The sequence below is a fragment of the Tachypleus tridentatus genome, chromosome 1 (assembly GCF_004210375.1).
Source record: "Tachypleus tridentatus isolate NWPU-2018 chromosome 1, ASM421037v1, whole genome shotgun sequence".
Classification (NCBI taxonomy): domain Eukaryota; kingdom Metazoa; phylum Arthropoda; class Merostomata; order Xiphosura; family Limulidae; genus Tachypleus; species Tachypleus tridentatus.
In genome coordinates, this window is record NC_134825.1 from 94,644,445 (window position 1) to 94,659,834 (window position 15,390).

At 32.7% G+C, this 15,390-nt stretch overlaps 1 protein-coding gene across 11 annotated transcripts in view; it reads left to right on the forward strand.

Moving 5' to 3' along the window:
• The window catches only part of HERC2 (E3 ubiquitin-protein ligase HERC2), a 310,355-nt gene that overhangs the window by 261,731 nt on the left and 33,234 nt on the right, over positions 1 to 15,390 (forward strand). For 10 of the 11 annotated variants that reach the window (XR_013030890.1, XM_076512152.1, XM_076512102.1 and 7 more), the window contains 3 exons: positions 522 to 793; positions 2,163 to 2,361; positions 13,863 to 14,077. Coding sequence is in view for 10 of the 11 variants with exons in the window: in XM_076512152.1 (XP_076368267.1) it covers positions 522 to 793; positions 2,163 to 2,361; positions 13,863 to 14,077 (686 nt within the window). In the remaining variant the exon portion in view is untranslated. Of the gene's footprint in view, positions 1 to 521; positions 794 to 2,162; positions 2,362 to 9,856; positions 13,737 to 13,862; positions 14,078 to 15,390 lie in introns of those variants that run through there. The other variant, XM_076512164.1, reaches the window with a different exon arrangement.

Sequence of the window (15,390 nt, forward strand, 5' to 3'; positions counted from 1 at the left end):
AAAAAAAACTTGCAAGAATGTTTGTTGTGAAAATGATAATGAACTATAATCCATTCAGATAAACATTAAACTCTCCAGTATGCACTACAAATTTTTAAAGATAACATTAATAGTAAACATTCTGGTTTGAGTGCTTAAAAATGAATATTTTATTTTTATTTGTAGCTGATTTATCATTGCTAAGACTATTAAAAATTTATCATTCCTGTTTTTATATTCCACTTACAATATTTTTAATGAAATAGGTCCTAATATATGTTTTATATGAGTTTAATATGTATAATATTTGATTTTTCATATTAGATGATTTCTGTGTGAGGTATAATTTTATGAATAAAATACATGCAAATTGATAGTTATGATAGTGTTCATCAGAAGCAAGATATGACAGATTCTGAAAAATAAAATAAGCTGTTCAGTTTATTTAGATTGATCAAGATACTTAAGAAACAGTATAATCAAGACGGAAAAATAGTACAGTATACCAGTATATGTGTTTTTATATTTGATGTTATTTCTAGGTTTTGGTTGCACTAGCATGTGATCTGGGTCTAGATTCTCTGCCTTGTTGTAACGAGAATCATCGCTGGTTGTGGTTTCGCCGTTATTGTATGTCAGCTCGTGTAGCTACTGCTCTGATCAACAGGACAACTTTGCCAACAGATTTTTTAGATGAAGTACACAAGAAGCTCCGTGAGATGATTCCAGAAGATGAACTTCTCACCAAAGAACATGAGAACCACAGCATTTTTAAACAGGAACATGATGAGCAACTTATTTTATGGGTGAACAGGTAAAGATTTTTTATATTCTAGTTTAGAAAGAATCCACCTGTTACCACTATAAAGTAATAATTCTCTTTTTACTGAATTATTCGTATGTTCTTAGAGACATGATTTAAATCTTGAATGAATGCAGGTATTGATTATTTTGTGACTTGTGTATATGACGTTGATTTAAGCTAGGGAGTTTTTATTTATCTAGGATTAAAATAATGATTGAATTTTTTAGAAAATTTTCTGTAACCTAAGTTGTAAACATTTTTTTTTTAAATATAGATTTACGTCATCTGTTTTTAATTAGGTTTTTTGAATTTTGCTATTTTGACAAAAGTGATTTCGTAGTTGGTTATTGCTTACATATTTGCTGTTTCCATTAAGGTTTCATGTATTTTTATATGCTAAAATTTCAGTGACTTGGCATTCAGTATAATACTATTATTAATAAAGTCCTAATGTTGTTGGTTATAATAAAATTTATGTTAACTTTGAAAGATGTTGACCTGTTGGATTTAATGTAGTAGTATTTGTTTTTTTATTTTGATGTAGCAAAATACTTAGTGTCATCTACAGCTTTTAAAAATTTCTGTTGAGGACCTGATTTTGGTACTGGGTAATGTATTTAGTTCATATAATGTCTTAATTGTATCCTTTGAACCTCTAATGATTTTAAGTTAAGCAGTCTGATGATTAGTAGTTTAGGCTTACTTACTGGCAAAAACAAACCTTGCTCCTATCTTTAAGGCTACTGGTGTATAAAAGTAGTTAAATCACACTATTCAATTAGAATAGCAAACAAGTTGACAGTGAATGGTGTTAACTAACTGCTCTCTTTCTAGTATGTCACTTCAAAATTATGAAAGATGGCACACATAGTCTTTGCATCTGAGATTACTGTATAATTAAAATGTTTTACTGTCAAGTTTAAGTTTTGTATGAATGGTTAAGTTTTTTATCAGTGATGAACTCATCACAGTATCTTTTGAGTACTTGAATTGTTACATATAATATCAAAGAAGTTTAATGTTTCCATATGGAGAAACATTTAAATAAAATTCATGACCAGGTGGTTAAGGCACTTGACTTGTAATCTGAGGGTTGTGGGTTTGAATTCTGAAGCACCAAACATGCTTGCTCTTTCAGCCATGGGGGCATTATAATGTGGTCAATCTCACTATTCATTGATAAAAGAGTAGCCGAAGAGTTGGTGGTGGGTGGTGATGGCTAGCTGTCTTCCCTCTAGTCTTACACTATTAAATTAGGGATGGCAAGCAAAGATAGCCCTCGTGTAACTTTGCACAAAATTCAAAACAAACTGAACCTTAAAGTAGTGTTAAGTTTCTTAGTCATTCTTTTTTCTGATCATCTGGTGGTTTTATTTAGGAGACCAGATGACTGGACAGTGGCATGGGGAGGTAGTGGTACCATTCATGGCTGGGGTCATAATCACCGAGGCCAGCTTGGAGGTGTTGAAGGTGCCAAAATCAAACTCCCCACACCATGTGAATCTCTCACTGCTCTCAGACCAGTACAGATTGTTGGGGGAGAGCAAACCTTGTTTGCTGTGACTGCTGAAGGCAAGGTAAGGGTAAACCTACCTTTTTTGTGACACAGGGTAATTGAAAAAGAATAGTTGTGATACATATAAAGACTAATTACATTCTGGATTCTAGAAGGGAAGAAAATCTTGTAGCTACAACTATTAAATGATATGTACTTAAATCTTGACTTTACTGTTTTCTTTTTATTTTGATTGTTATTGTCAACTCTATATCAGTAACTCTCTTAATTAAAAAAAACACTTGATGCTTGTACTTTTTTGATCTTGTATGATTTCTATGTATTAAGATTTGAAAAGTAACTTTTATGTATCCCAGTTATTATGTTGTGCATTTTACTTTTAGATGATTACATTCAAATATTTACATGAACTTCAATATTTTATTTATTAAACTTTCTCAGTTATGTTTTTTGTTAAGCCCTTGTTTATTAGGATAATATTTATTAGAAATATTTTCTGACTTTTTTCACATAATGTGTTGAAGTAGTCTGTCATTTTTTTTTATATTATAGGGCAGGTTTAGTCTATAATCAGTGTGATTTGTTTGTTTAGTTAGTTTTCCATTCATTTAACTACTATTTTAGGTTATTAAAATTTTGTTCCATGCACTTTTTATAATTTATATTTCTTATTTGTTTCTTATTAGATATTGCTTTATAAACATTTTGAGGTAAAACAGGTTTGTTCTGTTAACTTAGATGAACTCTGGTTTCCTATCTACTAAAATAATGTTATTTTACCCCTTTTTGATGAAATAAATGTAGAAGGCAGATTAGATTTGATATATTAAGTAAATGATACTTATTTCTGTTGTCAGTTCTTTACCGTATAAAAATTGTCTATTGTTATTAGTGGACAAAATTTTGTTGATTTAAGAATGTATAAACTCATAACCTCTCTTTTTCTATTGCTCATTAAACTTGATTGACTTATGTTTTTCTCTCGTTGGAACTACAGTGTTAATGTTTAACTTGTACCTCCACTCTCATTCAAAGCTAACTTAACCCTTTCAGCACTGAATAAAACATTTTAATGTTTGGCATGGCACTGAATGTATATTTATGATACTTCAACTAATCACGGTATCAGTACTAAAAGCATGATATCTCGACAATAACTCAACAAAAGTCCCTGAAATATTCAGTGATTGTACCCAATACTATATATGTTAAATTCAATACATAAAAATAACGGGAATAAAGGAAGACACCCTGATACACAACAAAGAAGTGGAATGTAAAGTACAAGAATTTATTATAAGTTGTATACAATTTGTGCAGCAGCCCGTCGATAGTCTTTGTGGTTATGATATATCTCATGGCATGGTAAAAAGCACATGGGGAGATTGCACTGTTTGCAGAATTAATTAGTCTGCTTTCTTTTCCATCCAGCTGTGTATCTATCACTGCAAACAGTACAATCAGGTATGTGTTTTTTGTCCTCATATTGTCCAATACTATGTCTTTCCACCAATCCATAGATTCTTGATCAGCATTCTGGTTTTTATACATGTGTTTTAACTTACTCTCCATGTAACTACATGTACTTGATCACAAATATAAATCAGTTTCAACTTTTTGGGTTTTTTCTACTCATTTGTTTTAGAAATATTTATGTTTTCCAAATCAAATCTTGATTTATTTGTATGAAATTAAGATTTAATGTGGTAGAAGATGCAATTTCTGTAACAGTCAACAATGGTTCTGACACAGATACCCAGGTCTCAAATTTGACAATGTCAGCTGGAGAAATTCAGGCTTTAGTTCATGCTTAGCTTTAGTCTTATGTTTGGCTAACAATTTCTTCCTTTCATATTGAGTTTTTGTGAGGAAGAATATATACTGAGTGGAAATTTCATTTTACTGCACCTCCTTCCACCTGTTACTGTGTGTCCATGTATTCCTCTTGGTTAGGTTTTGTTTTTACTAGAAGTTGTATGGTAAGTTTTTCAGTGTATATTCCTCACTCCTTGCAGATATACTCATGTTTTGCAAACTTATATGAGCTTGTGTGGATTGACCTAATTTTCTCATGTGACAATTCAGGTCTTTAATTTTTCTGTGCTCAGTATTTGATAATTTAGACTTTTATAATTCTTTTACCACTTAAGTTACTTTATTTTCCATTTGTATTTAGCATTGACTGTTACTTTGATTTCTGGTGTATGTACAGGTTTGGCACAATAATTACTGTTTGGGTAATTATAATTTTGGCCAATTTTGACCATTTATGCTTCTTTTCATTGTGTTTATAGTTTTTAAGTTCCTTTTTAATTATTACTAGTCATATCTAACTGGGAATTAGATTTAAGTCCAAATGAATGCATTCTCATTCAAATGTTCTTCAGGGTAGATTTTACTTTGTATCCTTTTGTCTTGTTGGTCCTTTGAGTACACTTAATTTCAATATTTCTGTCTTTTATCTTCTAAGTTCCTTCAGTGGTTTTGTACTTTATTGCAGATTATGTCAAATTTCTTAGTTTTGCAAGTTCGTTATTTTTAAGATCTTTGTACATTCTAAAAATTTATAAATTTTATTAATTCATTAGTAATTAGTACTTTCTTTAAAAATGTTTAATTTGTCTTTTTTTTTTTTGTACACTTCATGACAGTTCTATGGATCCTTTGGGTTTCATCTGAAGGTTTTTGCCTTCAGCTCTGCTCCTCCATCACTTCCTAGATTTCCTTCCCTCCTCCTCGGGTTTGTACCTTTTGCACTCATCTTGCATAATTTGTTCAAAGGGGTGGTACCTGCTCAACCAGAGTTTTACTCCCATCTGATTGTTTTCCCTCAAAACATGGGAGATTGGAGGCCTGTCATAGACTTGTCTTTGTTGAACTCTTATCTGGAGCCACCTTTCCACAGAGTCTTTCCTTTCTCTTCTAGGTTTGTTTGCTTTTCTCTGAGGCTCTGGTTAATCATATCATCCTATCACACACCAACCTTCATATTCCAACTGCTCCATTGTCATGTCATTTCCTTTGGCTCCTGTCTTTCAGGTCCAGGTGCTGCTATTCTTTCCTTCTTCAGCTTCATACGCTTTATCACACACTCAATATCGTACTCCATTGATGGTTTTTCTTCGACTTTCATTTTTATCAGGCCCAACGTTCTCCACTTTAGCTCTCCTTTTCTTACTGAATGAGGTTTCTATCTTGAAGATGTGGGGTTTCTTGGAAGCTCTCATTCCCTTGGGTTAAGATCTCGTGGTCCCTTCAGTGGATGCTTCTTAATCAATGGAATTTTTTCCATGATTTCTGGGAACAGAATCAACCTTTCTTGGTGGCTCAACAGGAAACTGAACACAGTGGGGCTCCTATTTCTCTTCCTTGTCAGTTTACTGATGCTTCTTTGTGAGTTGGGGGGACTTTCCTTGATTCCTGAGAGATTTCCAATTGATGGTCCATCAGGGAGGCTACTATCCATTTTCAAGATCCTGGAACTTTTGTTTTGTGTCACTTCTTCCCACTCCTGAGGGAGTGAGTTGTTATGGTTCATTCTGCATATTTCAGTGTTGTTGGCTATATCATCACACAAGGGTAAACCAAATTCAGACACTGGGTCTTCTAAACTGTGGCCAATACCACAATATGGCAATCTTGATGTGTTACATTTCCAGCATTATGAACTTGGCAGCCAATTACTTATCTTGACCTAACCAGAATATCTTTATAAGTGGTCCCCTATTCCTCGGGTATTTTGGTGGGTGTATTCTCAACTGGGAACTTTGCATATAGATTTGTTTATCACTCACTGGACTGCCAAAATTCTTTCTTTTTGATCTCTGGTACCACACCTTTCAACTTTGGGAGTAAATGCATTCAGTCAGTCAGGATTGTAGGGGTCTTCACCCATAGGCCTACTCTCTTGTCAGCCTTCTATCCTGATCTTTACCCTTATCCAGACCAGCCTTTGTTGTGTCTTGCTCATTGTTTTGTATTGGTCTGCTAATATTTGGTTCCCTCTGCTGTGGCCCTTATTGGAGCATCATCCCTTGCCCTTACCCCTGTTTCTTTTATGGCACCTGCAGTTGGACATAGTTCTTTCTGATGACACCAAACTCCATCTTTTCACATGACTTTTATCTAGTACCTCTCCTCACCTCAGGGACTCACCCATTGTGCAGTGTCTTTCCCAAGCCATTTGATTTTTCTTCTTGTCTGTGTACAAGAGGCAGTGGTCTTCCTTCACATCTTGGTCCATATATCGTGGCTCTGGTACCTGATCTTTCCCTGTTCTTCACTTGGTTGTATGTTCACGGTTTCTCCATTTCTGGTTATAGGGCTACCCTATTGAACACTTTCCAGTTTTTCCATTCCAGAAAGCTTTTTCTTTCTGTCTTAGTTTCATTCATTTCCATTCCTTTTGTCTCATCTGTTCTTCTTATCCCTTTGTTTTGCCATGTTCAATCCCAATTTTATCGTACATAACCTCTCTAGTTCTCAATTTGAACCCATTTCCATGTGTTTCTAGTACTATTTTTCTCTTTACGTTCTCCTATTCCTACTCCTTGCTTGAAGTCATAGTCATTCCAATGTTGATGCCATGGATGTTTCCCATTTCTCTTATGTTATTCTCTATCCTTATCTGGCCTTTTTACCCTAAACATCTGCTGCCTGGGCAGGGTTGTTTGGCCTTCTCTCTTATTTCCTCACTTTTCATTTCATTCCTGTGCTTCCATTCAGTTCTTGATAGGTTTTGTAGTCCAGTTTGTTCCCTGATGTTTTATGTGGTTCATATTATTGTTCCTGTTTGTTTGTTCCAGTGATTCCCTCTTTGTTTCACAATCTTTCCCCTATTTCACTTGCTAGTTGGGTTTGTCAACTTGTAGTACTGACTTGTCCATGGAAAGTGGCCATCTGTATAATGATTCCTTACACCCAGTTCATTATCAAACTATGTCTAGCTGTTGCTTTCTCTGGCCTTTGGAGAAGATTGATTAGAATGGGATATGGACAATGCCCAATACATTTGTAGCACATTATCTGTACAAACCTGGCTGTGTCTTTCTTGGACAGGTGTTGTCTTTTTCCTGTGATGTTTTTACATACATTTGTTTGCCTTTGATAAGGGTAAGTCAACATATTAATTTTTCTATATGGTTTTAGTTAATATATATTGTATTTTAGGATCCCACCTGATGACAGGTGTTGCTCATATTATATTTGCACCAGATATGAGTAATTCTGTAATGCTCACAGTTGAGATGGAGTGTTTCTCTAAGACCACCAGCAGTTTTTCCAGTGTTATATGAATCTATATTTTGTTTCACAAAAAGCTACTGATGTCACTTATCATAGACTATCACTCATGTACCTCATAAGTAAATTAGATGTGGATTTCTGCCCATTTTTACTGATGCAAGATTCCTATAGTTTGGGTTTATTTGCATTTCAAACTAGGGAATCTCATATAGCTGTTGCACTTCTGGTGGAGCACAGGACTCTTTACTATCTCTGGTTCCTAGTTGCTAGAGTGGTGGACCATGGAAGTTTGTTTGTGTGGGTTTGGAAAAACAATAAATTATACAATAATATCCAGTATTGATAGCACTTCCCTGGATGTTTTTGTCCAGGCAGACTGCACTTAGCCTAATCCGAAGCATGTGAAGTGCTATCCCATGAGTTTTACCTAGATGGACTGCACTTAGCCTAATCCTAAGCATGAAGTGCTATCCCATGAGTTTTACCTAGATGGACTGCATATTTTTTATCTTTATATCTTATGCAAGGTGCTTCTATTGGATGTGTTTTTGCTTGGTTGTATTTTATTTGGCTTATTCATATTTCAGTTTATGATCTTTTAGACCTAGCTGCATTTAGTTATTTTCATTTTCTCTAGCATCTAATTATGACTCAATATCATTATGTTTGATAGTACATTCTGCTACATATGTGAATGAAGCATGACATGCATGTTGACAGTGAGCTGGTTAGGAAAATCCTTGAAATCACACTTATATCTGGTTTTTTTTTTTTTTTTTTTTCATAACCCTATGTATCCAAGGTGCTTTCTCTAGAAGTGGTTTGTCTTGGGTGTACCATACTTGTTGATTACAATGTTTTATAGAATGCGCTTCACTGAATGTTTTACCTGGATGGACTGCAATTCACATACTCCAATATAACCCAAAGCACTGCTCTTGTCATGTGTGTGTGTGTATATAACCATTGTTGCTAACACACTACACTTGTCATGTTTGTCAGTGTTGTGCTGTTTCAAGTTATGGTTATACAGCATTTTTCACTAATTTGGTACTTTATGCCTCTTTTACTGATTACACTGGTGCCTGCTAATTCAGTTCTCTCCTCTTTTTGTTCCTGTGGTAATTACTGAGCAAAGATCATACCTGTTCCAAAAGTAGTGCTTTACCCAGTGGTGAGATTCAGCTGGTTTGTAAGTATCTGTTCTTAAAATTTCACAGATTCGTTGAACTGGTTTTTTACCATCTTTTAGCCCTCTGATGCTAGATATACAATGTATTGACTGTCACTGTGGCGATTCTTGCCACGTAAACTCACATGCAATAACACAGTTGTAAATTAGTACGATAACGTTTGAGGCAGGATTTGCATGGGCATCTACGAGTGACAGATCAGCCATCTTAAACGAAGGAAGAAGAGCATTGCCGTAGACTAATGTAGGCCTACATTTCCCTATGTGAACATTTGGTATCAGTCATCTATCATACTTGGAGCAGAAAGAGAGAAGAAGGTGAGTTGGAAAAATGATGTAGTCTGTGTAGACTTCTAAGCTATTAATGTTAAACTGTGAGGCTGAATGTTATTTTGTGGGTTTTACTAGTTTAGAGCAAAATTAAAAGTTCATGGATTTAGCATGGATTGACATTTTCATTGTTGATCTTTTCAGTACTGGTTGGTTAATATTGCTTTCCCTCGCATTTTTATAGCCAAATTGTGCCATGAAAACATTTAATTTGTTCAGACACGGACAAGTTCTTTTAATATGCATATTACCAGAAATGTTAAACATAGTACTTGATGACGTCTGACCATCTAAAGGAATAAAATACATCTCATGTTTTTGCTTGAGGTACTGAATCTCTCTCTGCTTATATTTTCATACTGACAGGATATAAAATTTTTGGATACTAAGCTTAGTAGGCTAGTACTCTCATAGAAAAGCTATTCCAATAATAGATATAAACATGAACCATAACACTATAGTACTGCATTTGTGTTCTAATTGTGTGGCTTGGGAAAACTATATTTCACTGTATTTATGCTTATTGATACATATTTTTCATATTATATTCTTTATGTAAGCAAAAAGAGTCATCTAAAAAGAATATTTGCAAAAACAGTTAAATATGAAATTAATTTTCTTTGTTTATATGCCACAAAAAGAATGAAATGATGATTATATAAATAGTTTTCATGTGAAAATTTATAAAAATAATTAGAAAATAATTCTATATTTTTTGGCCCTTGTGGTGAAAGTTTAATAAGTTATATTAATACATTTATTTTTGAATAAAGGAATTTTGGCATTTCAGGCTTCAGCCCCTAAAATGAAGCAACAACATGATACACTGGAGTTTGTAAGAAAAAAACCCAAGAACTGAAACTTCAAAGCAAGATCCAGTTGAATATCTAACACCAGCAACTTCAAAAAGCAATGAAATTTCCACTTCTAATACTGCACAAACTAGAGATGATGAAGATCCAACAACTGCTCTTCTGGGTTCCTGGAGTATGAAGCAGGCTGAGGAGTTCAAGAAAAAAATATGATGGTTTGGTTGTGATCACTGCAACAAATTTAATTCCATAAACATGAAGGAAATTTACGTATTGAGGGAATGGAGAAGCTACGGTGTTGAAGCATCAGGAAGGAATAAAACCATCCAGCAAGCATTTCTCAGAAAACAAATGAATGAACATTTTTCATAAAAGGCATACAATATATGTGCAATGGATGATGCAGTTACCAAATACCTGGATAAAATAAACCAAAAAATGTATCAGCTCCACATGTAAAGTTTTTTTTATACAATTTACAGTGTAACAAAATGAAGCAAGCCATTTTTTTGACATTGAAGATTAGATTGAGCTACAAATAAAAAATGGGTTGGACATAGGAGTAGGACTTCATTCTCAGAAAAACTGCTGTTAAAATAGTTGATCACATTGGAAAGGAATTTAAAAATGAAACATTTACTAAAACAGTTGAACAAAATTTAAAACTCTGTGTCATCATTGATGATGCTTTAACCATATCTAGTAAACCAGTGATCATAATTTTTGTAAAGGTTGAAGATTGTGATCTGTTGCCAATAATTTTTCTTGCTTTGGTTGAGTTGAAAAGACAGGATGTTAAAACTGATACACATCTCTATTAAAATGTTTGCAGGATACAGGATTTGATAGTAGATTTTTGAAAAATAATTTGGTCTCATTCTGCTCAAATGGTGCAAGTGTGATGTTTGGCTGCAAATCAGGGGTGAGTACTAAACTTAAAAATGATTTTTCTGACATCATAATTTGGCATTACTTAAATCACCACTTGTAACTGGTTTTAGATGATTCCATCACTAATATAAAGCAAGTGAATCACTTCAAAGTGTTCATTGATAAAATCTACATCATCTTTCACCAATCAAACAAAAACCAAGTGGAACTTTTCAACATTTTGGAAGAAATTTGACTAGAAATTCTGATGATTGGGAGAGTTTTGGGACCAAGATAGGCTGTTTGCAGCCTAAGATCAACACTTGTTCTTTGGGGTACTTATCCAGCACTATATAACTTTTTCTACTGAGAAAAAATATTCAGGAATAGCTAGTTGTTTTTGCAACAAATTCTTCCTGGAGGATTTAGCAATAATGATAGCTACACTACAAGAAATTTCTTTAGTTGCTAATGCCCTTCAAGCCAGAAATGTAAATTTAGCAAGAGTTAAAAAACTTAAAAAGGGCCATTAAGGCATTTGAAATGCTCAAAGAAAGTAGGGGATCCTATGAAAAGACAATTGATGTAACCATTGCTTCTGACATCTTTAGTTGCTAATGCCCTTCAAACCAGAAATGTAAATTTAGCAAGAGTTAAAAAACTTAAAAAGGGCCATTAAGGCATTTGAAATGCTCAAAGAAAGTAGGGGATCCTATGAAAAGACAATTGATGTAACCATTGCTTCTGACATCTTTAGGAATATTGAGTTTGTTGAAAACCAAAGTTATATAGACCTTCTTCATTAAAAAAAACAAAAAAAAACTGGAAGCAGTAATAAAAAATGTGATTGATGGATTGTGATCACTTAAAAAATAATGCACAAGAAAAGAACAAAATTTATGAAGTGGTAAACATACTTGAGTTAGATTCTTGGAAAGCTGCTGAAGAAAAATCATATGAATTCAGTAAACTCTTTCATCATTAAATTAGCATTAGTGGTTTCCATGACTATGTGGAAAATATCCTGTGAAATCACCATGATCCTGAGATTCAAAGAATTATACAAAGGGCTAGAAATATCATCAATATAGTGGCTGTTAGTTCCACAGAGGCAGAAAGAGGATTTTCGAGAATGAATATTATATATTCAGATAAAAAAAAGCTACTTTACAGTTGAAAATGTGGCAGACCTGAAGACAGTTAATTTTATTGGCCTCCTATTGGATTCATGGTATCCCACTTCTTGAGTTGAAATGTGGCTAAGAAAAAAACCTCACAGCTAATGACAACAGGGTCAAATGTGGAAGGAATAAAAATTTCAATGATAATCAAGTGGTGATTTGGAAATAGTTAAAACATGCTAAGTAAATGATTTCAGTTGAACATTTTTATTACTTTTTTTTCCAAAAAATTGGGGGTGTGTAAAGTGAGATAGAACTGGTTGTTAAAATTTTTGAATTCCACCACTGGCTTTCTTTTCAGATTCTTGCACACATGTTCTTTCATTGTGGTTGCTTACTGCTTGATCAGATATTTATGTGCCTTCACCAGCCTCTTCATCTTTTCAGTGTGAGATTCTAGCTTTATAGGCAAGACTGTTTCTGAAGTTAACATTTTTATACACTGAAAGTGTATTTCCAGTTGGTACTTAAAGTAGACCCTTGGTATTAAAGATGCTCTTCTTACTACATTCAAATACTTTTTATAACAAGGTGCTCTTGATGTAAACAAAAATGAACTTGCAAAACTGAATTCCATATTTAACATACTAAGTTTCTGAGTCCTAAGCCTCCATTCCCCCATTTTGTTTGGTATATGAATTTAAAGCCATTTTTATTACATGTATATAATCAGTGTTTGCATGTATGCCACAAGAATCAAATAAATGGAACAAAGTTCTTACAACAAATATTTCCCAGTGTAATAAGTTAACTCTAAATTTTCAAAAATGTTTATTATGGTATGTCATTTAAAGTCAGTCCAATAAACATCACATATGTTTGAATGTTGGTCATCCTTCTTAGATGTTTGGAATTTAGCAGTATTCCATATAGGAATACAAAGGCATACTATTCAAACAAACCGAAAGTTACATTGTCATTTAGAGTTTGTATTTTAGTGGAATGTTTCTGAAGAAGTTATAAGGTGAAATGTTGAATGTCCATTTAAATAAAAATAACAAATTTGGTGTTGTAAAGTATTTTATTACTGGTATTAGGTCACCCACAAAAAATTAAGCACATTGAGATAAGCATGACTTAACTATTGCTTAATTACTAAGCCACTCATAACTGTGAAGTAGTGTTAAAGTGATCATTTAGCAACTTCTGATTAACAAATAGTTTGATTGGAATTTCATAATGACAAAAACAAGTAAAATTTTTGTCATTTAAAGTTAAATTAGGTTGAAATGCATCTCAAGATTTAAAGTTTTGTATCTCAGAATGGCTGGTATGGGTATTAACACTTTCATTGATAAGGATAGAACAATGTTTTGACCTTCTTAGGTCATCTTCAAGAAAGATTTATAGTTTGTATTTTCTGTCTCATTTTATGGAATAGTATTTTATGCATTTTTACAGATATTTTCTTTTATGAGCAGACTACACACATTGCTTTAGTGAGTTTCTCCTTCTTGGAATACTTAAGCTTATAGGTCTAAACATTATTAATTTAACCTTTTATGGTTAGTTAATTGTAAGAATACTCTGTTAAAATAATTTTTTGTGTATTTTATGATTTTTACTGGTTATTAAATGTATTCAAGAATTTTTTTGGTAGATTTGGAACTTTGTTTTTCATTCCATTCCAACTTTATCCATAAAGTACTACCATAAATCATTCCATATGTTTTACTTTGAAACAAATGAGAACAACTACATTATAGAAACAGTGTTTTTAGCTCTATTTTATATTTTATGCAAGGCTAGATAATGATAGAAAAATCTAGTTATTGTTTCATAATTATCACTTTTACCATTGCTCACTTTAATTTTTTGTGTGATTGTTAAGTGTGTTTATATTTGCTTGGTTATATTTTTGTAGACTGCTTTGCTAGTCATCATTTGTAAACATGTCACAAAGTTTATTTAATTATTCTTTCTTGTATTTCAGGTGTATGCTACTGGTCATGGTGCTGGAGGACGACTTGGTATAGGAGGCACAGAATGTGTTTCTAACCCTACCTTGATTGAAAGTATGCAGCACATATTTATTAAAAAAGTAGCAGTTAATTCAGGTGGCAAACACTGCCTCGCTCTATCCACAGAAGGAGAAGTGTTTTCTTGGGGAGAAGGAGATGATGGAAAATTAGGTCATGGAAACAAGAGGTCAGCGTTAATTCATCAACAGAATTAACAGTTTTTAAAATACTAATAATTCCTTAATTATTTTATATTTAAAACATCCAGAAAATATATGATAGTTTTTTAAGTAGTTGCAAAACTAGCTAATTAGTTAGACAATGCTTGTTTAACCCTTTCCATATGGACTGAGAGTCAGAATATAATTGTTTTGTAAACTTACATTCAATATTTTATTAAACTATTGTTTTATGAAGGTAAGTCTTTAAATTTGCTATCAAATTATAGTTTGTAAGCCACATTTTTGTATTATACGTTATTTAATTTCTTAATTCAAAAGTAAATACAAAAATTGCTAAATATAAATTTTTGTGTATGTGTGTTACATGATACATTGTTTTCTGCATTTGCTCAAATTGTATTGTGGACATTATAAAATGTAAAGTATATAGTTTTTAATCAATTAGAAGTGTAAATTACTAGTATGTAATATCAGAAACTTTTGCTTTTTCTGCTTCAGAGATATTACATTTATTGAACCCACAACAGTGGCTCTGTCCATCTTTTTAAAATACTAGTTTTTTTTTGCTTACATCTCTCAAGTACATATTTATAATCAGTCAGAAGCACTCATTTTGAATTAAGTAATTCAATGAGTCTTCCTAAAGTAATTACATGGGTAAAGCTGCTATTATATTTGCAGGGTTTGAAGAGTTGTAATGGAGGTGTTATGCTGATAGGTAATGAGGCTTTTTAGATCCAAATGCAGCTTGGTTAGGAAGCTTGATAAATTACAGTGGAATTTTGTGGTATCAGTATAATAATTTATAATTTTTTGTCATTTTAAATTGCATGTGTATAAAACCTACAACAATTATTTTTCACATCGTTCATGTATGAAATTCAGTGTGGCTCAGCAGGTATTACATATAAGTACAGAAGAAGATTGTAAGTAGTAAAGATCATTGTTTTTTATGTATTTTATATAAGCTTAAGAATTTATTTGTAAATAGTAATTAATATATACACATGTAATGTATGGTAACTGAAATGTGATTGTATTTTATAAAATACTAACATGCTAGTACTAAAACTTGGAAGAGTAAGATATTTGTGCTTTTTAAAAGCCAATTTTATGCTATTTGAAACAGTATCATGAGCTTCATTTGTTCTGTGTGGTTTACAACTTGTGTTGGGACTATTAGTCATACATGGATCAGAGGTTAATAAAACAAAGTATTAATAAATATAAATTGATGTATACCATTATGAGATTTAATCCTGTGACTACTACTGCACTCTTGAAATTTCCTTATGCATATATCACAAAGTATTACTGA